At 37.0% G+C, this 26,625-nt stretch overlaps 1 protein-coding gene across 3 annotated transcripts in view; it reads right to left on the minus strand.

The window, feature by feature from the left end:
• Window positions 1-6,901: 6,901 nt before the first annotated feature.
• ERLIN1 (ER lipid raft associated 1) overlaps window positions 6,902-26,625 on the minus strand; it is a 37,346-nt gene continuing 17,622 nt past the window's right edge. For all 3 annotated transcript variants that reach the window (XM_016219992.2, XM_087824503.1, XM_087824502.1), the window contains 5 exons: window positions 22,412-22,470; window positions 19,722-19,813; window positions 12,414-12,503; window positions 11,428-11,507; window positions 6,902-9,208 (listed from right to left, as the gene is read on the minus strand). In XM_016219992.2, coding sequence (XP_016075478.1) covers window positions 8,984-9,208; window positions 11,428-11,507; window positions 12,414-12,503; window positions 19,722-19,813; window positions 22,412-22,470 — 546 coding nt within the window. In that variant the 3' untranslated portion in view covers window positions 6,902-8,983. The remainder of the gene's footprint in view (window positions 9,209-11,427; window positions 11,508-12,413; window positions 12,504-19,721; window positions 19,814-22,411; window positions 22,471-26,625) is intronic.

A 26,625-nucleotide genomic window follows, 5' to 3' on the forward strand; every position in this document is an offset into this window, starting at 1 on the left:
CTCAGCTGCTTGGCTGTGACGAACTGTCCGAATGCTTGTTAGGAAGCAAAGCCTCATGCAGGGGTGTGACCTGCCAGTTCTTGGATTTTGAAAAAAAAAACAAAAAAAAACAACCACCCTGGAATTGATTTTGCCTTTATTTACTTTGCTGAAGCTTGAGATTAAGAAAGGCTCATGTTCCCTACCTCTCATTCACAAAATCTGCAACTTGTGACTTTCTCAGCATCTCCATTACATGTACTTTTTCCTTTCAGCACTAATGATTTATTAACTATAAAGTTGCATTTATTTTTTATAACTGTCTGAAACTGTCCAAATAATTAAATTCACAAATGTGAAAAAAAGTTGATCATATATCCTGAGATTTGATTTGGAAAAACAGAGCTAAAAGAGTCATCCTCCTCAAACATTATTTTTTAAAACCATGTTTCTCAACAGATGGATAAAAAGAAGGTAATATATACACATACAATAAAATATTAGTTACCTTTAAAAAGAAATGAAGTTCTAATGTTTGCTACAACATGAATGAACCTTGAAGACATGATACTGAGTGAAATAAGTCAGACACAAAAGTACAAGTATTATATAATTCCACTTATATGAGGTACCTAGAGAAATTACACTCATGGACATGGAAAGTAGACTAGAGGTTGCCAGGCCAGGGGGAGGAAGAAATGGGGTGTTAATGTTTAATGGGTGCAGAGTTTATGTTTGGGATGATTTAAAAAGCTCTGGAAATGGGTAATAATGATGATTGTGCACACAATTGTGAATGCTCTTAATACCACTGAACTGTACATCTTAAAACTGTTAAAATGGTAAATTTTATGCATATTTTACCTCAATAAAGGAAAACAAAATATTTACTATGGTGGTATTTGAAAATTGTTATCACATTTGTACTTGCATTTAAGATAATTAATGCTCTTACTGATTTATTCTTTGAGTTCTTACTATTAACAATAAGAACTGTTTTACTTACTTTAGGGGGGAAAATGTTTGCAGACATTTCACAATGAGGTCAACTGTGGACTTGGAAATGCTTCAAAAGTTAGGACTTTAATGTTGCTTTGGATGTTGAAAGCAGGTGAAGAAATACAGCGAGATGCTGGAAACACATTGGGAAAGTGCAGATTTAAAACGATGTTAACGTATCATTCCCTTGCTTAAAAATCTTGAAAGGATTTTTTGTGTTTTTAATAGACTCTTCTATTATTAAGACTTTATGTTTTTAGAGTCGTTTTAGGTTCACAGCAAAACTGAGTGGAAGATACAGAGTTCCCATGTATCCCCAACCCCCAACATCAAAATCCTGCACCAAGGTGGTTATTAGTTACAACCAATGAACCAACAGCTAGTACAAAGCTGACACTCCTGTTCACTCTTGGTGTTGCATATCTGATGGGTTTTGACAAGTGTAGAATGACATGTATTCATCATTATAGTATCTATAGAGTATTTTCACCGCCTGAAAATCCCCTGTTCTCTACCTATTCATTCCTCCTTCCCCCTAATCCCTGGCGACCACTGATCTTTTGTCTTCATAGTTTTTGCCTTTTCCAGAATGTCATCGAGTTGGAATCACACAGCATGTAGCCTCTGCAGACTGGCTTCTGTCACTTACTAATATGCACTTAAGGTTTCTCCATGTCTCTTCACGGCTTGATAGCTCGTTTCTTTCTAGCGCTGAATAATATTCCACTGTCTGGAAGTTACTCCAGTTTATCCATTCATGCACTGGGGGACATCTTAGTTGCTTCCAAGTTTGGGCAAATACGAATAAAGCTACTATAAACATGTGTGTGCAGGTTTTTGTGTGGATGTAAGTTTTCAACTCATTTGAACATGTACCAAGGGGTGCAATTGCTGGATCGTATGGAAGAGTATGTTTAGTTTTGTAAGACAAAACTGTCTTGGGAAGTGGCTGTACCATTTTGCGTTTCCACCAGCAATGAATGAGTGTTCCTGCTGCTCCACATTCTCACCAGCACTTGGTGTTGCCAGTGTTCTGGATTTGGGCCATTCTACCAGGTGTGTGTGGTATCTCGTTGTTTCCATTTGCATTGCCTTGGTAACATATAAGGTGGAACATCTTCTCATATGCTTATTTGCCATCTGTATATCTTCTTTGGTGAAGTGTCTGTTAAGATCTTTGGCCTATTTTCCAATTGGGTTTTCTTATTGTTGAGTTTTAAGCCCTTTGTATATTTTGGGTAACAGTCCTTTCTCAGATGTGTCTTCTGCAAGTATTTTCTTCCAGTCTGTGCTTGTCTTCTCATTCTTTTGACATTGTCTATTACAGAGCAAAACAGTATCTAAAAAGTCATAGCCATACCCAAGGTCCTCTAGATTTTCTCCTCTGTCATCTTCTAGGAGTTTTACAATTTTGTGTTTTACATGTAGGTCTATGATCCATTTGTGAAGGGTGTGGAGTCTGTGTCTCGATTCAGTTTTTGCAAGTGGACGTCCAGTTGTTCCACCACTACTGCTGAAAAGACTTTTTCCCATCATATTGCCTTTGCTCCTTTGTCAAAGATCAGTTGACTATATTTATGTGGGTCTATTTCTTGGTTATCTGTTCTGTCCCCCTGACCTACTCGTGTATTCTTTTACCCATACAACACTGTCTTGATTACTATAGTTTTACATTAAGTCTTGAAGTGTCATTGTGTCAGTCCTCCAACTTTGTTCTTTCCTTCCCTGTTGTGTTGTTTATTCTGGGTCTTCTGCCTCTCCGTATAAACTTTCTAATTAGTTTGTTGATATCCACAAAATAACTTATTGGGATTTTGATCAGGATTGTATGGAATTTATAGATCAAGTTGGGAAGAAGTAGCATCTTGACAATATTGAGTCTTCCTATCCATAAACTTGGAATATCTCTCCCTTCTAGTTCTTCTTTGCTTTCATCAAAGTTTTGTAGTTTTTCTCAAATAGAGCTTGTACATATGTTGTTAGACTTATACCTAAGTAGTTCATATTTTTGGGTGCTAATGTAAATGAAATTGCATTTTAAATTTTAAATTCTGAAAGGCGTTTGAAAGGTTTGTTTCTAACTTTTGGAAAAAGTCACTGATATGTATGTAACAAGACTTAGACGGCCCACCATGATCTATTTCTACCTTTCTCCCTCGATACCTACTTTGGCCAGTCTCAACTTTCAGTGCTCCCATTCTTACAAATAATGTTGTGCCTGTCCTCTCATTCTTTTGACATTGTCTGTTACAGAGCAAAAAAGTATCTAAAAGCCATAGCCAGTATTCAACTTTGTTCCATTCCTGGAAGGTTCTTGAACTAACTGAGGTCTTCACACTATTACCTGAGCTTTTATTTTTGTTTATAACAGCTTTATTGAGATATAATTTGCATTCCATACAATTTACCCTTTTAAAGTATGCAGTTCAGTTTGTGTGAACATGTTTTAATTCTTTGAGGTAGATACTTAGAAATGGAATTGCTCGGTCACGTGGTAACTCTATGTTCAACATTTTGAGGAACTGTCAAAATATATTTCAAAGTGGCTGCACTATTTTACATTCCTACTATTAAGGTATAAGGATTCCAATTTTTCCACATCCTTGCCAACACTCATTACAGTCTGAATTTTGGGATTATCATCATCCTAGTGGGTATGAAGTGGTATCTCATTGCGGTTTGGGCTGGCATTTTACTAGTCACTGATATTGAGTATCTTTCATGTTCTTACTGGCCATTTGTATATCTTCTCTGAAGAAATGTGCTATCTTTTGCCCATTAAAAATTGGGTTGTCTTGCTATTGTTCCCTGATCTTTAACTGGCTAATATACTTTCTCATTCTTAATCTCCCCCCTTCTCTTTTTTCGCACACCCCTTACACTCCATTCCTTTCATTTGTATAGTCTTATCATAGTTGGAATGTTTGATTAAGGTCTACCTTCCCATGAGACTGTTGATTCTGAAACAGCAGACAGAGTATCTGTGTTATTCCCTATTTTGTTTACTGTTGGTCCAATATTTACATGGTTGAGGTTTCCTGGCACATACCAGACACTCAAACATTGGTTGAATTATATTTGATAGTCACATTGTTTTTCCTGCTGTGTCATGAGGGTTGCTGTCTCCACTGAAAAGGTTTTAGGGGTCACCTCCTCTCTGACCATTTGCACTCCTATGTCCCACTGGTTGAGGGTTATTCCTGGAGACAGTTTTATGCATATCTGAGTTGAGAAGAAAGGAAAGAAAAAAAAATTTAAGATAAAAAATAGTAGATGGTGTCTTAGTCTGCTCAGGCTGTTGTAATAAAATACCATAAACCGAATGTCCTAAACAACTCATTTCTGGTAGTTCTGGAGGCTGGGAAGCCAAGATCAAAGAGCCAGCAGCTCTGGTGTCTGGTGAGTCCTCTTCCTTGGTTGCTGGTGGCCGCCTTCTTGCTGTGACCTTACATGGCCAAGAGAGACACCTTTCTCATGTCTCTTCTAAAAAAACCAATTCCACTTATAAGACCTCCATCCTCATGACCTGTTCACCTTCCAAAAGCTACACCTCCAAATACCACCACACTGGGGATTAGGGCTTCAACATATGCATTTGAGGAGACACATTCAGTTTAAAGTAGATGGAAAGTAGAAAAATCGATAGAAAAATAGGGAAAGGTATGAATTCGAGACATGGTAAAGAAAACAAGTGAAATGTCATCCCGTGTTATGGTCTATATAATAATGGACACTTGGAGTGAGCAATGAATTAACAGTAAATTATAGCTGACCCTTGAACAACATGGGTTTGAGTTGAGTGGGTCCACTTGTACATGGATTTTTGTTTTAAGTTTTATTTTTTAAATATATCTTTATTGATTTCATAGAGAGGACAAGAGAGGGATAGAGAGAAACATCAATGATGAGAGAGTCACTGATCGGCTGCCTCCTGCATGCCCCCGACTGGGGATCGAGCCTGCAACTCGGGCATGTGCCCCGACCAGGAATCGAAACCCGATCGCCTGGATCCTTGGTCGACGCTCAACTGCTGAGCCACGCCTGGCTGGGCTGGATTTTTTTTCAATAAATACCGTAAATGTATTTTCATTATGATTTTCTTAACAATTTCTTTAATATATAATATAGATTAACTCAAAATATGTGTTAATCAACTGTTATCTATAAGGCTTTTTGGGGAGTCAAAAATTGTATACAGATTTTTTACTTGCAGGGGGTGAGTTCCCCTAACCCCCATGTTGCTCAAGGGCCAACTGTAGTTCTAAATGCTTAAAGACCAGAGACCAGGAGAAAGCTGAGAAGCTTGGTCAGCTTGTTGAAATTTTCCTGGAGGGCTGTGGTTAAGGTTTAAAATCCAGCCAGCTTAGCTCACAGCTGCTGAAGACATAATTCAGTGTCTTTTATGATGTATACAGTACTCTTATACATCAGGCCCTGTGCTCTCTCCACTACAGGAACTTAGAGTCTACTCAGAGATAGAAACATATGTTGACTCCTACAGTGTGTGTGAACTAACACACCCAACAATTACCACTATACTAGGTACATAAATGTATCTTGCTGAATCCACTGAAGAGCCCTGCAAGGATGGGTGAACAGGTTCAGAGATGTTAGGTAGCTGCCCATGGTTCACATTAAGCCCTGACATGGACACTCCAGCCTAACTTGTATGGCCTTTCCCCCCACTAGTTATGTAACCTGCATTTCACATCCACCCTTTTGTTCTTTCATGCAACAAAATGACTAACTCATACACCAGTGAAGACCACGGTCACACTCTCCGCGCCCGGAGAGCTGGATTATTTGTGAGAACAAACATTAAGCAGAAAATGTGAGACATGTAAAATGTTACAAACGGAATCATGGGATACTGACCTGGGCAAACAGGCAGGGTGGCCTCTCTGAAGAACTGAAGGCTCGATTAGGAATCAGCAAAGGAAAGTTGGAGCTATACAGGAGAAAAAGTAGGCCAGGCAGACGGAACAATATATGCAGAGACCGAGAGAAGGTACATTCAAGATCTGGGCTAGACAGGTCAGTGGGGGCCAAATCGCAAAAAGCCTTGTATACACAATTTGAGACTTAATTCTAAAGCAATCAGAAGTCAGTCACAACTTCTAATCATAAAATTCCTTCTCCACAGCAAGAGGAAATCATTTAATTCTAAATCACTTCATTTTAATACCTACCAAATGCCTATAGGATAATTGGTTCAAATTAAATTTCCCTTGTCTGCAGAAGCAGATGTAGGATACTGTGGGGTTGGAGCCTATAGGAACCCGAGTAAAGTGCTGCTTTCCTCAAAACTCCCAATTACCAAGCCCTGCTGCTCCAACATCACTGTGAAATTGTCCCCAGAAGGCAATGCTGGGAGCTTGGGAAGAGCAGGTCCAACCCTGGCTCTTAGGCTGACACTGGAATTAGTGAAGTTAGTTACACAACACCATCGCCAGTAATAATTTATCCAGCTTGTCCTTCCTCTGCCTCGGGAGAGCTGCCTCCACACCCCTTCCAACTCCTGGGCAGCCTGCGAGGGGCATGCTTCCTCCTCCCACCTCCCTGCTCCGCAGCTGGCCGCATCCCACAAGGAATTGGAACATCCCTAAATCCTGAGTCAGGAAAGAGTAGAAATCCTGCTTTCAGAATTCTTATGCCAGGTACTTACTCGTGATCACTTTGTAAGTTATATAAATGTCTAATCACTGTTGTATACCTGAAACTAATATATGCCAATTGTAATTTAAAAATAAATTATTTTAAAAATTCTCAAACCAGGGAGGCAGTGTTCTGGGGAGGGTATAAGAAAAGCCTCTGTAGTTAAATAAAACTAGTAAATAAAGTGGCTGCCTAGTGAAATGGGCAAGAAAGTCTTGGGAGCATATTAGGACAACAGAAAAGAACGGAGACATATGGAAAACACAAATCATTGATAGTAAAATAATTTTATTTAGTTTCTTTTTTTAAAAAAAGGTAGCATTTCACATATAAATTTAGACTCAAGATTACAGTGTGTATTTGCCAAAAGGAACATCCCTGAAGGAGGGACAGACCTAGAGCTCAAGTGAGCACAGGGAAGCACACTCCATGGGGAGTTCAAGTGGAAGTACTTTCTTTAAAACTTCACAATGGGATTTCCCTGTTCCTCAACTCTGCCACCAGGGCTTGTGGCTTGTAAGATAACCCACATCTATCACTTTGGGGAAGCAGCTTTTAGCTCATGGGAATAGGAAGTATCTTTAGGAATGAAAGCACAGAGATCAATGATCCAAATTTCCCACAACAATCATTATTATCTGCAGCAACAATATGACAGGGGAAGAGCTTATTTTTAGTTCAAAGGTTCTTTTAAGGAGGGCTAGAGAACACAAAATTCACTCATAAAGAGAACGTATACAATTAAATGAGCAAAAATGAAAAAATTATTCTTTCCATATTACAAATTCCTCTCTATGACAAGGCCCAGGGAAAAGACCCACTCAAATCTGGGATTTCATTCCCATATAAAGTGTTTGGCACAATCCACAACTGTCATGAGACTGACAGCCAGCTGAAAGGTTGCTGGAGGTGGTCCCATGACTTCTCTGTCTGGCTTGAACAAAGTCTACACAAAAGGTCTTAACAAGCTGCACATACTCAGGCCAACTATGGGGCACATTAAATCAGGAAAGTTAAGGGAACTTAAGTTAAGGGAACTTAATCATCTTTAAGGGAAAGATGTCCAGGAGAAATAGGTCTCCCACAGCCACAGCCTAAGCCTAATTCTGTCATCCTCTCATGGAAGATTAAATTCACTGGCTGCCCAGGAAGTCAGTGGTCTCCCAGGGAAGGTGAAGCTGGAGATCAACTTTGATTTCAGCATCTCAGGGCCAAGAGGGAGAGAGACAAAAATGACCAAGGGTGCTAAGTTACTCTTCCACACTATGTGGGCTCCTGATCAACAATATTGAGGAAAATCAGTATGCTAGTAACCATGGCAGCCTAGAATATAGCCTTTAGGCAGAGGTACTGGGGCTAATGAATGTACCCCAAATCCAGTTTTTAAAAAAAACTTCCTTCAGTTATGATACAATACTGTGCAGTGAATAGCTAGGAATTATATGCTGCTCCTATTTCTGGGTAAAGCCCTGTCTTGCTCTTGGCCCAGCCAGAGCTGAGAGGTGACATATAAGGAGTTGTCTGTGACTAGAAACCGGGTACCTTAATAACATATAGCCTGAGGCAGTGACACAGACAGTTATCACCCAATGGAAGAGAATGCAGGTACTGAGAGCTTTGGTTCAAAGTCAAGGTTTCATCTCACCCCAAACTTCAAGCCAAGCTCTATCTCTGAGCCTACTAGTGCAATAATCTAGTGATTAGGGATTTCTACAAGGAATCTGGTTGAGTGGCAAGGTGCATGTCCCAGTAGGCCACCAACTTGACTGTAGGAAAACAAATAGGTGCAAACTGTATCAAGTAAATGGTTGCTCAAGTGGAAGATAAGATCATTTCCTGGGGAACTTCAGCAGACTAGATGCTAATCACATGGATGAACGCTGGAACTAGACCCTAAAGGGATCCTGGGTCCCAGGTGCAGTGAGTCTTCTTTACACTTAACCACATCCCAGCCGTCTTCACTCTGGCCTCCTGTCTCTTGAATGGCTGAATACACATTTCCCCTGGGACCAATGTAAACATTATTCAATTGATCTCAGCTTAGAAAAACTCAGCTTGTTATGTATTTAGTGTTTAACATTCCAGTGCAGGCAGTATCTTAGCATTAGACTTTCCCTCTTTCATGAGTACCAGTTTAGCAAGGAACACACACAGCATACTTGATAAAACTGCGGCTGAAAAGACCATTTGGGTGCCAGTCAGCTGGCTCTATCTTGGAATCAACTGATAAGCCAGGACTACCACAGGAGAGCAGAACACAGCACGGAGAGTCAGAGAGTCACACAACCAATGTTCCCACTGAACCCCTTGGGCCACATCTTGATATGGGAGAGCATTTCCACTTCTTGCATCAACCTATGCTCTCCTTCTTCTGGATGGGGCTCTCTCCAGAGGGTTCAATAGCCTCCTTGGAGAGGAGAGGAGAGTTTTTCCTTCCAGTCCTAACATCTGAGTATTTCACAGCACAAGAAGAGTCCATGAACATGCTAGGGATGTTGTTGCCAAAGTAGATCTTACTGTTAGAAGCAATGGCCTGGTACCTTCTGAGCTCCAGATACTCCGGGGTCAATTTGTGCTGTGTGGGGGTAAATAAGAGCAGAGGTATCAGGACCCTTTGGTGCAATATTCACCCCTCTCTTCCCTTACACACACTTTCCCTATTACTCCACTGAGTATTATTATTGTAATCTGAATTGTTGCCAAGGATCCTCTCTCACTTCAAAGTGTGGCTATCACATTAATAGCTATATTCCAGACTTGAAGTTCCTTCAACAAGTTGTTCTAATGTAGGAGAAGCTGTTTATTTTTTAATTAAAAAAAGGGGGGTGGAGGATGGGGTGGTTCTGGGGAACAATGAATGATAACTCACTAAGTAATGATAATAACATTTCCACAGTGACCTGTGGCCGGTAAAGTACTTTCATACATACTTTCTCATTTCATCCAGCTGAATCAACCTGGAATCAGTCTGGAATTTCGCTGGTTCTCTTGAGAAGTGAACAGGTCAATGGAGAAGAGTGGCAGAGCTTCAGAGGAAGGGCTTGGACTCAGAGCCTTATAATCCACCATGTGGGATTCTGCTTTTATTGATCCCATTTCAGAACTGGAAAATCCCTCAAGAGATCACCTGGTCTGGCCTCTTGCCTCTACCCAGAAACTGGATGTTGAAACTTTGTGTGATGGACAGATGCTTGTGAACTATTAGGTCTCTCTCCCTGTCACAGTGTTGTTTAAATCATGATGCTAAGATATATCCAACCACATTCTCTCTGGGTTTAAAACTCATTCATTTCCAATCACCCTTAAAATATACTCCAAAAGCCCCTCAGAACCTTCCCTAGTGATTCTCTCCTCATCCCAAGTCCCAGCCTGTCCTCTAGGCAAAAGCCCATCTTGTCCTTCACAGCTCTCTCGAATCTTCCACTCCCTGGCTTCCACACCCTTTCCACCTGACTCATATCCTCCGCTGAAACACTGCCATCTAACCTGCTTGCAGTGCATACCCAAATTACTTCCTAAAGCCTTACTGATGTAGGTAAATATCTGAATGGCATTTTTCAAAGTGGCATAAAAACTACTTGCTGCCCTTTTGGCCTAAGACTGACCTCAATCACAAGGTCTGGATATTTGTGCCTGGTCAGCCGTTCCAATGGCAGATTTGAAATGTTTTGCAAACTCAAGTTTCCCATCTTGCCTTCATCTTGACCAAACTCCACGCTGTTTCTATAGAACTGTATCCTCCAATATGTTAAAAGTATTTCTAAATCCATACTGAATTTCGCAGAACTGACAACTCTCATTCTGTCACCTATCATGTCTCATTTCTTCTGAATACAGACTATGTTGTTCTTTTCTAAATCAAGAGAGTTTAAGCCCTGTCTGTACCTTCAATATTGACTCTAATTCTTCAAACTGTATCATACACCTTAGCAACCTCTGTCTCCACTCTTTTTGTCCCAATCCACTCTACAATTAATAACCTTATAAACCTTGGTCATATCTTTCCCTTCTCAGAGTACCACAGGGGTTCTAGCACCCTCTTAATTAAATAAATCCTGCTAACTAGGCCTGTATTCTCTAGACCTAAACTTACCCCAGTTCCTACACAAAAACTGGTCACCCATATATCACCCAGCCTCCTTTCTCAAGTTATTACATATAAAATTCCTCATGACTAGAACATTTTAAAAATCCAGTAACATGCAGTACTCAATTGAGGGGCATTTGGAAATGCATGTGTGTGGGGAGGGGTGTTGACTATTAAAATAATTGGCAAACTCTACTGACATTTAGTAGGCAAGAGTCTGGGACACAAAATCCCGTAATGCATGAGATGATTTTCAACAATTAGAAACTATCTCACTCCAAAATGCCAAGAATGTCTCTGATGAGAAACACTGCTTCAAACAAGCTTAGCATCTACTCAAAAAAACCTATCTTCTCTGGGAAGCAATTCTAAGTAAACTTTACTCTTCTCCTATCCCTCTTGTCATTCCAGAAGTCCCTCAACTATCCTGATTATTGAGCTCTTATATAGCAGTACAAATGAATGGCTATATGGCATTTGTTTTTATATATCTGTTTGCCTTTGCCATAGCTCCCCATTTTTATAAGCAAATATATAAAATTTCCTATCCAATGAGTGTGCAATATAGCTTACTAAGTGACTGGTTTATTCCAGAGGTTGTGACAGTAACTGTATTTCCTTGACACTGGATAAAATCTCCTCTATCACATTAGAGCTCCTCACAAGGGAAAACAAAACCCCAAACTGTATCACGGAGAACCAGTCACCTTGTTTGAGGTGGCATACTTATATGCGGCATAATACTCAGCATCTGCTTTCGCCTTCTCTCGGGCCAGGAACGCAGCATCTAGCAAACACAACAGCCAGGGTATTTAAAACAAAGGAAACTTGTGATCTATTTCCTCAGCTGGGTACAAGTTCAGACTCTAGTTTAAATAAGAGTCCCTTTCTCCACTGCCTGATATTTTGATCACTTACTTTACTTTAAAGACATATCATAACTCTAGCAGTTTTCAAATCCCAGTCCTCAGGCAGCTTGTTCTTAAAGGAAAATACTCTTATCAATGTTGAACAACACTCAGCTCATCTGAGACCACTTCATTTTCCACCTAAAACTGCTCTTCCTTTCCTCTATCCCCCATCACCCAAAGCATCACATCCCACTCCTCTCAGCTTCAAGTGAAACAACGAAATCCAGACATGAAAGCTCTATTTACTGCACTGTCTCCAGCCCCTCTACATTTGATCCAAATGTTAGAAAGCAGCAGTATATATAAGCAGAAGAGGCTGAATATTTGGTCTTCAAGACTGTGAGCTGAGAACAACATCATCTCACTGTGAAATCAAGGAGTTTGAGAACCTCTGTGAAAACCAGGACTTCTTTTTTCCCAGCTAATTTTTTGGTGTTTTTTTTGGTTGACAGGTAGAAAAGAAACTGGTTGTGGTGGGGTTTCTTATATTGAACATTCTTTACAAGTGATTATGGGTAACTATCATACTTCCTGCAAACGAAGTGGGAGCTAATAAGCCCCATTTTAAGTAGGAAAAGGAAAGGCTGAGTTAGCCATAGTCACAAACCAAACCAAGAGCTAGGTATATAATGGCAATTTTCAAAAAATTTGTCTAGAGTATCAGGTCAGCCACTTCCTCCAGACTAGATTATTCTGTCTATGGCCTTCCCACCCACCAGAGCCTGATCCCTGGGGCAGAGAGGCAGATTAGGATAGGCAGAATCTCTTTTTCCCGGATATACCTTCAATTTCAGAAATGCGCTTTTCAGTTTCTTTCTCCATCACCTTCTGCTGAAACCAAATTTTTGATACTTGTGCAATCTTCTCTGCTTCTATAATTATACACAAAAGAAGACATATTCAAAAACATTTCCCTAGTTCCACAGGTACTTAGAATAACTGCTTCATTAAGTTTTATCTATAAACAGACTATAAACAACTCAACGGGAAAAAAGGGAATTTATTTCCTACTTTACTGTTCTATTTTGACAGTGCTAATTTTGCGGGAAGGGGGAGTACAAAAGGTAATAATAGTTCCTGTCCTTCAGGGGATGAAATAGCAATGGTCCACAGGCTAATGGGGAAAAAAGATACCTCATGAAAGTACTCAGAACAAAAACAGAGCAACGTAAATGCATGGCAAGGTAGGACAATTATATAATGTGGCGGGAGAAAGGAAGATAAGTTACACCAAGGAAGGCTCCAGAAGAAACCTTAAAGGAAATAACGGACATAACCTAGGAGGACACAGCAGAGGCGTAAACAAAGGACAAGAAGGTAAAAATGAGCACGTCACAATGCAAGACGTGATACAGAGCCGGCTGACAAGAGATACAAGAAAAGGTAAGGATAGAAAGAGGGCTAGAAGGCGCCTGTCTTGACTGAGAGCCTAAGGAATTTAGCTTTAATATACTCAGGATCAACTGCTAAACTGCCATCAAGGAAATGATACAATGAAAATAATATCAGAGAAGGAATATTCTGACTGCTGTGGAACATAAAAGAGAAAGCAGGATAATTCATCTCAGATGTAAAAACAGTGTTGAGAGTGGACAAGTCAGCTGCAGCAGGCTGTTACAGGCAGAGAAAATGCGGAACACACTTAGGAAACCTCTGGTCTAGCCAAAGGATCCAGGATGGAGGGAGAGAGGCTCTAATTACACTTTCATTTCAATCACTGCAATTCTTGAAGAAATTCTCCTTGTCAGCCAAAGAAGGTGAGTATTTTAACACATTTCATGCACTTCCCAGGGGAAATGCATAATGGAAAGAAAATTTCCAAGTGGTTTCTTCTTTCTAGAAGACAGTAGCCTTTATCACCTACTCCAGGGCATACTTCCCTATTTCCCCATGAGCATAAAGTGAATCTATATCGTATCATCCTAAAAACAGACTATGTTCAACTGGGCTAGAAATTTAGCTATAAGCAGAAACTCAAGATAAAACTTGAATAAAAGGTGAGGGATCTGGTACATGCACAGAGAATGGTGTCTTAACATAGGAGAACTGCCATAATCCCATTTAACACTGCTCTCTGACCTGTGGGCATAAACCCATAAAGAGTATGACCAAACTTCTAGTCTAGAAAAATGGCAGAGTTGGCTAACGAGAAAATCTTTCAGCTAACACCTTAAAGCAGCAATCCTCAACCTTTTGCATCTCATGCTACACATAAACTAATTACTAAAATTCTGCGGCACACCAAATATATATTTTTTGCCAATCTGACACACACACAAAAAAGAAATACTATTGATTCATTCACACTGGATAGCTATTGTGTTTGGCTGTTGTGATTTTTTTTTATTTGACAATCTAAGGAAAAGAGGTCAGTGCCCCTAACTTAAATAGGTACTGCATATTTTAAAAATTCTTACAGCACACCAGCTGAAAATCGCTGCCTTAAAGTGCAAGATAAAATTTAACAAATTTGTTTTTTTAATGCATGACTGAGATTCTAAGAATTTGTTTTTTTAAGACATAAGCAAAGGGAGAGCTGAGAGCCTGTATAGTGGCACCCCTGGGGTAGTTATTAGACAAGCAAGGGAGAAGAACTTGGGTTATTGCCCAGGCAGGGCCAAGAGACAAGGCCTTGAGATGATGGAACAGAGACTCCTGTATACAATAGAGACACAGCTAAAGGGCTGCAACTCCAGTGAGACTAAAAACTATCTACCAGCCCAGTGAGAAGCAAGCTTTCCTCTACTGAGACACATCACAGTGAAACTGGAGAAGACACAAAGACAAAGAGAAAAATATTGAAGTAGAAAGAGAAGAGGCAAAACAAAAATAAAATAATATTGCCAAAATAACAAAGAATAATAAATTGAGTTGATCTTAGAACCATTGGCTAAATTACCATTCAAGAATGAAACAAAAGCATTTCAGATCAAGGAAGACTGAGTAAGTTTCCACTCCTAAGCCTTCACTGAAAAAAACTAGCAGGAAAAAAATAAATTGCCAGAAACAATGGAAAAGAAAAAATTACATAACACATGTAAATAAATAAATGTTTACTGTAAAGACCAATGATGATGATAATCAATGAGGGAATAAAAAGAACATGAAACTAAAATACTGGACAACAGTAATATGAAAAATTGGGGGACAGAGATAAGAATTAAAACATTCTAAGGTACTGCTCAAGAAGAGGATAGAAAGAATGATTATCTTTAGACTTTGTCAAGTCAGGTATGCTTGTTAACATTTTACAGGTCATGACTAGTTACACATTCTTAAATGTAAAACTTCCAACCAAGTAAAATGAAGAATAAAGAAAATTCAATTAATTCAATACCCATCAGAAAAGTGGGAAAATAAGCAGAGAAAAAGATGCATGGTAAATAGCACAAAATTAAATGATATAAACAAATCCAAACATAGCAGTAACCACAATAAATATAAAAAGACTAAACTCACCAGTTAAAAGACAGATTCTCACATTGGATAAGATAACAAAATCCAGCTATATGCTGTTTACAAGAGACACACCTAAAACATAATGACATAGAAAAGTTGAAAGTAAAAGGATGCGAAAAGATACATCAAGAAAATAACTATTTAAGAGAAATCTGGTATAGCTGTATTATCATCAGACAAAATAGACCTTACGCCAAAAACCATGTTTGGGATAAAGAGGGTTATTACATAATGGGTGCAATTTTAGAGAGATGTAATAATCCTAAACCTGAATGCTCTTAATGACATAGCCCCAAAATATATAAAGAAAAAAACTGTAAGTTAACAAATCCACAGTCATAGTGGGATATTTTAACACACCCTCTCTCAGTAACTGATAGCTCAAGAAGGCAAAAATTAGAAGAATAAAGAAGATGTGAACAACACCAGCCTGACCTAATGGGTATATAGAGAAATCTGCATCTAACATATAGTAAATATACGTTCAATCTTTTCAAGTACACAGAACATTTACCAAAAAAGGACCATGTATTGACAGGCCACAAAGCAAATTCCAACAAGTACTTAAGGATCCACGTAACAGATCATATTTTCTGACTATAATGCAATAACACTGGAAATCAACACTAAAAAGGTAGTCCCCTGAAAGCCCATTCAACCAGAAATTAAAAACATACTTTTAATAATTCATGAGTCAAAGAAGAAATCATAATGGAAATGTTTTTAAAAAAAATTAAAACTGAATACCAACAATTAACTACATTTCAAAACCTGAGATATACCTAAACCAGAACTTAGAAGAAAATACATAGTCTTACATATTTCCATTAGAAAAGGCTGAAAACTAAAGAATTAAGTAACTCAATAAGTTAGAAAAGAACCAATAAGTAAACTCAAAAGAGGTAGAAGGAATAATAAAACTAAGTGTAAATGATGTAATTGAAAAGAAAGTGACAATAGAATCAACCAAATTAAAATCCAGTTCTCTGAAAAGATGAATAAGATAGACCTCTGGCAAAATTGATTCAGCAAAAAAGAAGGCACAAGTAAACAATATTAAAAATAAAAAGGGAGCATACAGATTTGGTAAAGGGTTTTAAAAATCAAAAGAGTATTCTACAAATGTATGACCCAAAATTTGAAATAGCAGATGAAACAGACAATTTTCTAGAAAATATAACCACCAGAACTGACTCAAAAAGAAACAAATACTTGAATAGCCCTATACACACTAAGGAAATTAAATCAGTAGGCTAACTACTACCACAAAAAAACTAAGCATACAAAAAAGCACAAACCCCACTGGACCAAGATGGTTTTTACAAATCTACAAATCTACGAAGAGGAGGTAATCTATATTTTATACAAAATGTTCCAGAAAGGAAGAAATGTTCTATAGCTCATTTTGAGGCCAGTGTAACCATGATACAAAAACAAAACAAAGCAAAAACCTGACATTAAAAAGAGAAGGAAAAAAATTATAAGTGGATCTCATTTATGAAAATAAAAGTAAACATTTTACAGAAATCACCAGCAAACCACAGAGAGAAACGTACAGGGGTGAACCTCCAATGTTATGACCAAGTGGGTTTATCCCAGGAAGACAAAATAATCCAGTAATAGAAAATCTATTACTATAATTCACCATGTTAACAGCTCTAAAAAGAAAAAGTATATGGTCATTTCAACAGATATAGAAAAAAATTCTAAGTTTTAACAGCCTTTCACGATAAAATCTCTTGCAAGCAAGAGGCAGAAGGAAACTTCATTAACCCAATAGAAGTTAAGGATAACCAACATCATTGGGATAAGTTAGGAGCAAGACAAGAGTGCCCTATCACCATCTTTCTTTTCAACAAGTTACAGCCGAAAGCAGTAAGACAGAACTAAAAAGTGTTGGACTACAAAGAAAAAAACAGAACAGATCTGAAGACAATATGATTGCTCACATAGGAAACCCAAGAGACTACTAGAAATAGCATTTTAAGCAAGATTGCTAAGTAAAAAAATCAACAGCATACCTGCACAAAAGCGAAAAAGTACCTTCAAAAAGGGAGCATATTTATAATAGCAAAAAAATTAATAAATATAGAATATGCAAGAACTTTAAGAAGAAAGTGATACTTTTTTGAAAGACATTTCTCATAAATGGAGAAATACAACAGATTTATAAGATTTAGTATCATAAATATTATTATAATTCTCTCCAAAGTGATGTATATAGGTAATGAACTTCCAATCAAAACCTCAATACTGTAATTTACAGAACTTGAGGCGTTGGCTCTACAATGTATAAGGAGGAATGAAGGGCCTAGGATAGTTCAAACTAATTTTAGGAATAGTTAGGAACAGTTAAGAGAAATAGTTAAGGAGAAACTTTCTCTCCCAGATAGTAAGACGTAACATAAAAATCTACAATAATTAAAACAGGATAACTGGAGAAAGCTAGACCAAGAAATTGATACAAAATAGAAACCCGAGCAACAGAACAAATCATATACAGAATCTTGTTATCTGACCAATGTGGCATTAGAAATAAGTAGAGGAAATAATGAACTATTTAATAACTAGTCTGAAGCCAATTGGTTTGCCATCTGAAAAAAATAAAACTGAATTCCTATGTCACACTAAACACTAAAATAAATTCCAGATGGACTCAAGACATAAATATGAAAAGCAGAAATATAAAACTTTTAGAATTATTACTTTGGGGCTAAGAAAGAATTCTTAAACAAGACGGGAAAAGCACAAACCAGAAAGGAAAATAATTAATGAATCTGATTACTTGAAAATTAAATATGTGTCAAAAACATCAAAAAGTTCAAAGCCAAGCCACAAATTGAGAGAATATGTTTGCAGTATATAAATGTGGGAAAGGATTAATATCCAGAGGATATAAAGAACTTCTACAAATCAGTTCAAGAAAAGTAATCAAATAATGGACTGATGATATTAACAGGCAATTTACATACAACCAAAAAAGGGAAACCTGAATGACCAATAAAAAATGTTCAACTTTACAGTAATAAGGGAAACTCAACTGAAATCATGTGATAAAATGTCTACCATCAAACTGGCATAAATTTTTAAAGTTTGATAACTCCAAGGGTTGAAGAGGATTTGAAGAAATGGGAATTCAATAAGGCAGCACAGATACTGGAACTCAAATACTGAGGAAGAGAAGGTAGAATGGAAAAATCACTTTGGAGAGCAATTTAGCAATAGATTATATATTTGAAGATGTGTATCTGTCAACCAGCAATTCTGCCTTGAGATATGTATTCTAGAGGAATCTGCAAGAAAGCACACTTCTTTTGGGGTATTTCACTCTGTTAGGAACCAATATTTTATAAATTACAATAAAAATGAAGTACTAGAAAAAATATTAAAAAACAAAAGCACAAGCTCCAGTTTTAAGTTATTAGATTCAACAGGTATAAAAATAGCCGTAAGAACTTCTAAACACCCATTCTCCATTTTTGTACTCCTCTCATTGTGGATCAGAAACAAAAAGCCGGTGACAGGGCACTGACCCACACCACATGTTGAGTAATACAGCTCTAGGAAAACGCTTGCATGTGTGCAAAGATCTGGATAAGGGCATTACTGCAGCACTCTCCATAATAAGGAGAAACTAGAAACTACTTAACTCTTCATTAGTAATCCATCTGAATAAATTGCAGTTTACTCATAGAAAATACACAGTAGTCAGAAATGAAATAGATCTACACGTAGCAACATGAATAAAACTCAATGCTGGTTTAAAAAGGCAAGCTGTGAAATAAAAGGTAGAGTTCAATAACATTTTGGTAGTTTAAAACAATCTGTGAATTGTTTATTACATATTTTTAGTGAAACATAAAACTATGGGCAGAAAGATATACATCAACTTCAGAACAGAAGCTAATTTGTGAAGACAGGTCAAAAAATAAGACCAGGGAAGGGTATAAGGGAGGCTTCAAACAGTTATATAAATTTTTTCTTAAAGCAGATATGATCTGAAGGAAATATGACAAAAAGCTAAGTCTTCATTATATTGTTCTCTGTACATTCTGCATATTTGACATATTTAATAAAAAAATCCTTAAACTTTCAGCATCTAAGGAGCAAACAACTGGGAGCCTAAGGTGGCAGTCTAATATACAGTACCCAGGAGTGTCAGGGAAGTCACTGATTCAAAGTGAGCTGTATGCAATCCTGCTGCTTTCAGAGGTGGTATTATTTATTATCCAGATAAAACTAAGTGCATGTACCAGCAAGGATGCATACCATAATCTTGAGCTTTCGCCAGAAACTCCCCTATTCTAAATCTATATAAACAAAACTCCTACTCCACAGAGGCTAGAGCTGCCCCCAAACCCTATTCACTCTCCTTGTCCTTGAAAAAGACAACAGTTGTGGCAGCCAATGACATGGTGGAGAGCCAAAACACTTCATTAAGTACTGGCCTCATCTGCTTTTAAAGATTTTAGAACATCTGACTGTATAAAGAAGTTTCCAGAATTCTAACCTATGTATGACGCAATCTTAGTTGAGTCCCATCAATATCTAACATGAAGCTGACAAAGAAGAGGACAAACTCACCACACATGTACTTAAGAGACAACCATTTCAAAAAGAAATCCAAGTACCTATAATAGCCTTTTTCCTCTCTGTCTCAGCTTCTTTCTCCACCACTTTTTGTTTCTGGGTAGCTATAAGAAGTTTTGTCTTCTCAGCCTCCCTGTGGACAAAATAAAATAAAAATTAGAAATGATGTGCAGTCATAGGCAGTAATTCTGACTTTATAGTGGGTCAGAGAACCATCTTCAACAAGAACTTTCTGACTCATTAAGGTAGGCAAGAGAGATGTTACCTTATTTTATATATAATGAATCTGAGGTTGAAATGTTAAATGATTTGCCCCAAGTCAATCAGAGACAGGAATCAAATTTAGTACATTCGAATTTTAATCTGAGTTTTTCCTCTAACTGTATCATGGAAAGGCCTGTGATTTGAAAGTATCTGGAATATATAAATGCTTCCTTTGTTGTTAGGCTCCTGGCTAGCCCACACAGTACCTCTAGGCCAATTAGCAAAACACCAACCTCTGGGCAGATGCAGTCCCTAGGTGCATGTTTCCGCAAGCAGAATGGAGCTGGATTGCAGCCCCTCCTTAGGCCGACACCCTTGTGCACTGGCCTTATATTTTTACAAAAGATATAACTAGATGGCATTTTACTAGGTGGTGAACTGGGGCTCAATGTAAGAAAATTTTTCCTAAGAATCTGACTTTTTTAAGAAATAGCTGGCCTATCACTAAAAGTATGCATTAAGTAGCAACTGGGTGACCACATGGCAAGAATGGTATTAAAAAAATTACTGTTAGTGGGAGGTTAGACTGGATGGTCCCAAGGTGGCTTTAATTCTGTAAATCCAATAGTCTATAAAATTAGGAAAGATCCAGAATTATCTGAAAGTAATTCCAATGGTTTCCTCAAACATTTACCCAAAGCTCTCCCCCACCTTCCTCCTGCCAACACTGATAAAGACATAAAATGACATTCTGGATACGATGAGGAATTTGAGGGCAGAGAACACATAGTAGTCATCTTTCCATCACCCAAAGGTACCATATTTGAAAGCCTAAGACCATACTGGGCCTTCAATAAATATTTTATTCTATAACTGGATCAGACCCATGATCTATTCAGCCTGGCACCCTGTGCTTTGCAGTTTTAAAAAGAGTTCCTTTTCTATAATGAAAAAAGAGAAAATAAAACTCTGCATAATAAAAAATACAGACTTGGGAACAATAGGCCTCAGAAGTATATCACTCCTTAAAGTATTAGTATTATTACATCTTGGACTCCTTGTATTTATCTGTTGCACTCTTAACTTTTGCAAAGTTACTTTTACAGCATTTCATATTTTTCCTCTTAACATGTCAGCAAAATTTCCTAAAGACTTTTTTGTTTCTTCTTCTCATTACTGATATATGAGAATAATATTGCCATTTTGACTATGGTAAGTACTCCCCTAAAAGGATCTTCTAAAAACACTTAGAAACTAACTTCATGTCAAGCAAGTAACTTCTCATACCCAGTCTGTCCTGGACACATAAAAAGAGACTACTACCAGGAATCAACTCAGGCAAAGCTTCCCCAGAGGAAAACCATAAAGACCCAGGTCTAAATTTAGATACACAATCACATACAAACAGAAAGTTACACCAACAAGGTGTCTATTCTTACCATTGTAACACAGTAACAAAATATAGGCACTCTCTTCAACCTTAACAGCTACAATTCTTTCTCTCCCCTATTCATGTTTAATTCAAGGTATTATTCACAAAAAAATTATAGCTCCTTAGGCTTCCAACAATAGTTCTACAGCAAACTGCACCCTTAGCCACTGAAGCTGCTCCTGAAATGTCCATTCATAAAGAAAAAGCTTATAAGAGTCTAGTGGCAATCAAGACACTAGAATAGGCATTATAGTGAAACCTCAGTTCTGGAACTTAATTTGTTCCAGAAGGCTGTTCGAGAAGAGATTTGTTAAAAACTGAATTATTTTTTCCCCATTAGAAACAATGTAAATTGAATTAATCTGTTCCAGACCCTTAATGATTCTGTTTTAATCTTTCTTATATATATACAGTACATGTCTAATGCACTGTTTAATCTATAAACACTTTAAAAACAAAAACGACATGAAATGTAAATGAAAATGTAACAGAAATGAAATTAAATGTATAGATCATTCATGCAAACACATTTATTATACTTTGCAATTATTTCTTTTTTTAAACTCTAACGTATTCTCACAACTTTCCTTTCCACTTTGCTGCTATAACTAATTTTCTTAGGACCCATGGTGACTTACTATACATATTCAATAGTAATAAGCAGCAACAGAAGCAAAAAAAAACACACCAAAAAACAAGCCCACAAAAATATTCACAGCACAATTTCCTGAGATGTTAACAATGGGAGGTTTAGCAGTAAACTGACTCATACTTGCACATTCTCTCCTTTGCTGCCTGAGAGACTCATGACTGATCACACAAGTATCAGCATGAAAGGGTTGTTGGGTTGAGAACTGATGTCTTGGTTGACAACTGAGACATTTTCTGTGAACAACTTGGTCGAGAACTGAATTGTTCAAGATGGGAGATGTTCGAGAACTGAGGTTTGACTGTATTACTAGAATTAAAGTATGAAAGGCAGACACATAACACACCCCAAAGTGTAATATCTCACATAGACGTTTCCTCTAGACTGGTATATTAATATGCAGACAGCCCTAAATAAAATATTGGGATCCCATGCATATTACTCACATTAACTCAAAATTTCTTCTTATGGCTTCTGGGATTTTGGGTTTTGTAACACGCACAGCCTAAAAAATAAAAGTGAAAAAGCCAAAGTATATTTGAAAAATAAATCTTCAAACTCAGTCTTCTACAGAAGAGCGCCTCAAATGAAACTAACAACACAACTATGACATAGCTAGCTGCCTAATACCTGTGGGGATCCCATGAGAAAAATCTACTTTTTAGCCATCACACCAGTAACCAAAGATAAGCTGCTTCTTGTTTTCTTAAAAAAAAAAAAGGCCTGGCTACAGGAAAAACCACTCCTACCAGTTGAGGAAATAAATTCCTCTAGGGAAAAAGTTCTCTCTTACAAGACCTTTAGTCTTTTCACAAAGCCCTTTAGTTGGACATTTTGTTCCCTTTTCCCAATTTGCAAACAAAAGAAATAAAAGGCAAAATTCCCAGATTTAAATTGTTGAGTAGAAAACAGTCAAAAACAAAAATGAAAACCAAAAACCCAGGTCAGCACATGCAACTTAACACAGTGAGCAGTAAATGACTTTATCATTTTCTAAAACAGCAATCACTCAGTACTGGCTATAAACAAACAGCCAAAGACTGAAGGAAAACAAATACCAATTAATAGCTTCTATTCTTTCTAGAATCTCACTTAGCACACAGTCTACTTGCCTTTGTAGACACTGTTTGCTAGAAACTTTGTTTTCCTAACCACTGTACTTTGACATATTGGGAAATACAGTTTTTGAAGGCCAACTTTTCTACATCAAGGACCTGATCTCTTACAACTCTTTGGTTTTACTAAACATCCCTCACTCCCTCCTACACTGCAAGCATACACAAAACACATTCCTGATCTGAAGTTAATTTTCCTCTGAAAACTGGCTAAACTTTTAATTTTTTTAAAATTGATTTTTAGGGAGTGGGAAGAGAGAGAACGAAACATCAGTGTGGGTCAAACATCACACTGATTGGCTGCCTCCTGCAGGCCCCCTACCAGGGATCGAGCCCACAACCTGGGCATGTGCTCTGATTAGGAATCAAACAAACCACCTTTTGGTCCATGGGATGACAGCCAACCACCTGAGCCACACTGGCCAGGACTTGCTTATTTATTTACTTACTTACTTATTTAACTGGATAAACTTTTAAGCAACAAAGACTTTAAATACATACCCTTCTTTTAAGGCATTTGGGAAAAAAACTTCTTAAAATATTTAAGCAACATGTGAAAGAGAACAGTCAAATCTTTATATAATTTTGAGGACTATCATAACTTAATAGAAAAATTAGAGTGAAATGGATTAAGAAACTGGGGACTATGGTGAAAACACTCATTACATGCTGAAAGTGAGGCATGTAAGACCATAAGGAAGAACTTCATGGAGATATCCAGAAGACAAAAATTCAGAACCAGAATTGGTGAGAGACGCCAGATTTCACCATGTGAATATCAGAAATACAGATGACATCCAACATGTTTTAATATGATTCAAAGGAAAGCACTGTCATTTGCATTTAATTAAGAGCCTAGCCATCTGTCTTTTTAGTCTTACAAAAAGAAGCATAAATTAGAAGTGCTTTCTGTAGATGTCTATCTTGCTGTATGAGGCTTAACAACATACTACATGTTTGCCAATCTTGGGAAATCTCATCATTTTCAAATATGTGAAATTATGAACACTTGTAATAGATACCATGAGTAAACTGTCTCATGAGATTTAATAAATAAAAAACATACTAAAAAACAATGACCAAAATGAACACACACACACACATACAGACATAGCGAATGGAGCAAGGAAAAAAAAACTGATGAAATAAATTTATCTGTTGAAACTGACTCCTGGGTTATAAACATGTATTTTAAACTTTCAAAAGCTGGCATATAATATAGTCACTCCCCTAAATAACACAGAAAAAAATATCAAGAATGCCTATTTTCACTCTAATTTGCCATAGTAGTTGTTCAAGAAAAATGGGATATAAATATAGCGCAGGGAAAAATTAAAATACTGATTGTTACAGAGAATATTCATTTAACAACAAATATTAATTGGCTACCTAGTCTGTGCCAAGTGCTGCTGTTCTAGGCATTGTGGATACATCAATAAACAAGGCAAAAAACCCCCCAAAAAAAAGGCAAGACTACTCTCATGGAATTTAAAATTAAAGAGGGAGAAAACACATCAGACAACAAGAAAAAGCAAGTAAATGAACAAGAGAATTTCAGATACAAGTATTGCATAATCATGGAACTAAAAAGATCTAAGGAAATTCGTAAAGTTTCGGTCAAGCAAGATAAATAGCTCTTGAGATGTGCTGTACAACATTTTACCTATAGTCAATAATAATGTATTGTACACTTAAAAATTTGTTAAGAGAGTAGATCTCATGTTCAGTGTTTTTAGCACAAACACGTCCCACCCAAACAAGGAAATTAACCAAAAAATTTACTAGAAACAGTGAATTCAGCACACTTGTAGATACACAATAAATTCACCAAGAATCATCTGCGTACCTAAATGCTTAAAAAAAACAAACTACATATTTAACAGCATTAAGACTCATTAAATCCATAAGAATTAATTTAGTTTGGGATAGGACTTTCTCACCTAGGTCAGAAGTTCTAAAAGAAACAAAAATGATGATGTGATTAAGTAAAGCCATAAACTATGCTCCCAATTTTAAAACTTATACACCATTTGAGGTACTTGATATAGGTTAAAATATCAATAATGAAACTCCTCTGGCAGAAATATCAATGGCCATTATTTTTTGAAAAGATAATGTAACTTACAGATTTTAAGTGAATAAAACATTGAATTATCATAACCATATAGTAATATGTTAAAAATAGGAAGGCTGAAAAATAGACTTAAAGTTCTAGAACTGCATTGCAACTATCATAAGAAACTATTTTTTAACAAGATTAAAGCAATCAAAACCTATGAAGATCTTGATCTACCAGTTTAAACGCGCATTATAAAGCAACATTTTTTCATTCAATAACTGTTTTTATAATAAACAACAAATACATAACTAAATTTAAAAGATCCTTCTTGCTGCTGTGCAGAAAACGATGTGGACAAGAGTAAAAGTGAAAGTGTGGAAACAAGATAGGAGACTACTATAGAAGGCCAAGAGATTGTGGCTTGGCCTAAGGAGGTAGCAGTGAAGATGGAGGTGTGAACAGTGTTAGATGGATTTCTTTGATAGGATATGAGGAATGATTAGATGCTAAGGGTAAGGGTGTCAAAGATGCCTCCCATACATCTAGAGTGGTCTTAGGGGAAGAAGGTGCCATTTACTAACAAGAAGGAAAAAACAGGAGAGGAGATTTGATAGGAAAAGACCAAGGGCTCAATAACTGATGAAAGGTTAGAAAACAGAAAGATCAATGGAACAGAACAATGTCCAAAAAAGACTACTATATAATGGAATTTAGCATACAATACAAAGGCATTTCAAACAAAGAGGGAGATTGGGGCATACATTATTTGGTAATTACTGTAGTTATCAAATTGGGGGTGAGGGGGTGATTGGAGCCCTACCTCTCTACTGACATCCAAATGGATTCCAGATGAATTAAAGACTTAAAGCTAAAAATACAACAGTCAAAGCAAAGAAAAATATAATTTGATTTTATTAAAATTTCTATATTTTAAAAGTGGTGAAAGGTTCTTAAAGCATGCCAGCATAGCAAAGCACATAAAGAAAAAATACTAAAATTATCACATAAATTTACAACATAATTTTAAAAAGAGTTGTGGTGATTAACTTATTAAAAATGATTTATTTAAATCAAGGAAAAAAGCAGATGAACAGCAACTAAAAAATGTGCAAACACAATAAACAATTTACAAATGAAATACAAATACAAATAGCCTAGGAATTCAACCTCAATAATTAATACAAAAGACCAGATTTTCTCCAAAAGGATTAAGAGAGTGGGCACGCATCGGCTCATTATTTGAGTCTAATCACACGATCAAATATGTACAAAACTATAGCTCACCAACACTGCTGATGAGAGAGTTTAAGCTGCTAGGTTTTCTGAAAGGCAATTTGGCAATATGTACCAAAAAGTCCCAAATGGGGCATACTCTTTGACTTATCAATCCTACATTTAAGAACTTATCCTAAGGAAAGGATGTTAGTAGATGTATTTATAAGCTTGGTCACTGCAACATGTATATAATAGTAAAAATTGGAAGTCA

The sequence above is a fragment of the Miniopterus natalensis genome, chromosome 14 (assembly GCF_054644295.1).
Source record: "Miniopterus natalensis isolate mMinNat1 chromosome 14, mMinNat1.hap1, whole genome shotgun sequence".
Taxonomy (NCBI): Eukaryota; Metazoa; Chordata; class Mammalia; order Chiroptera; family Miniopteridae; genus Miniopterus; species Miniopterus natalensis.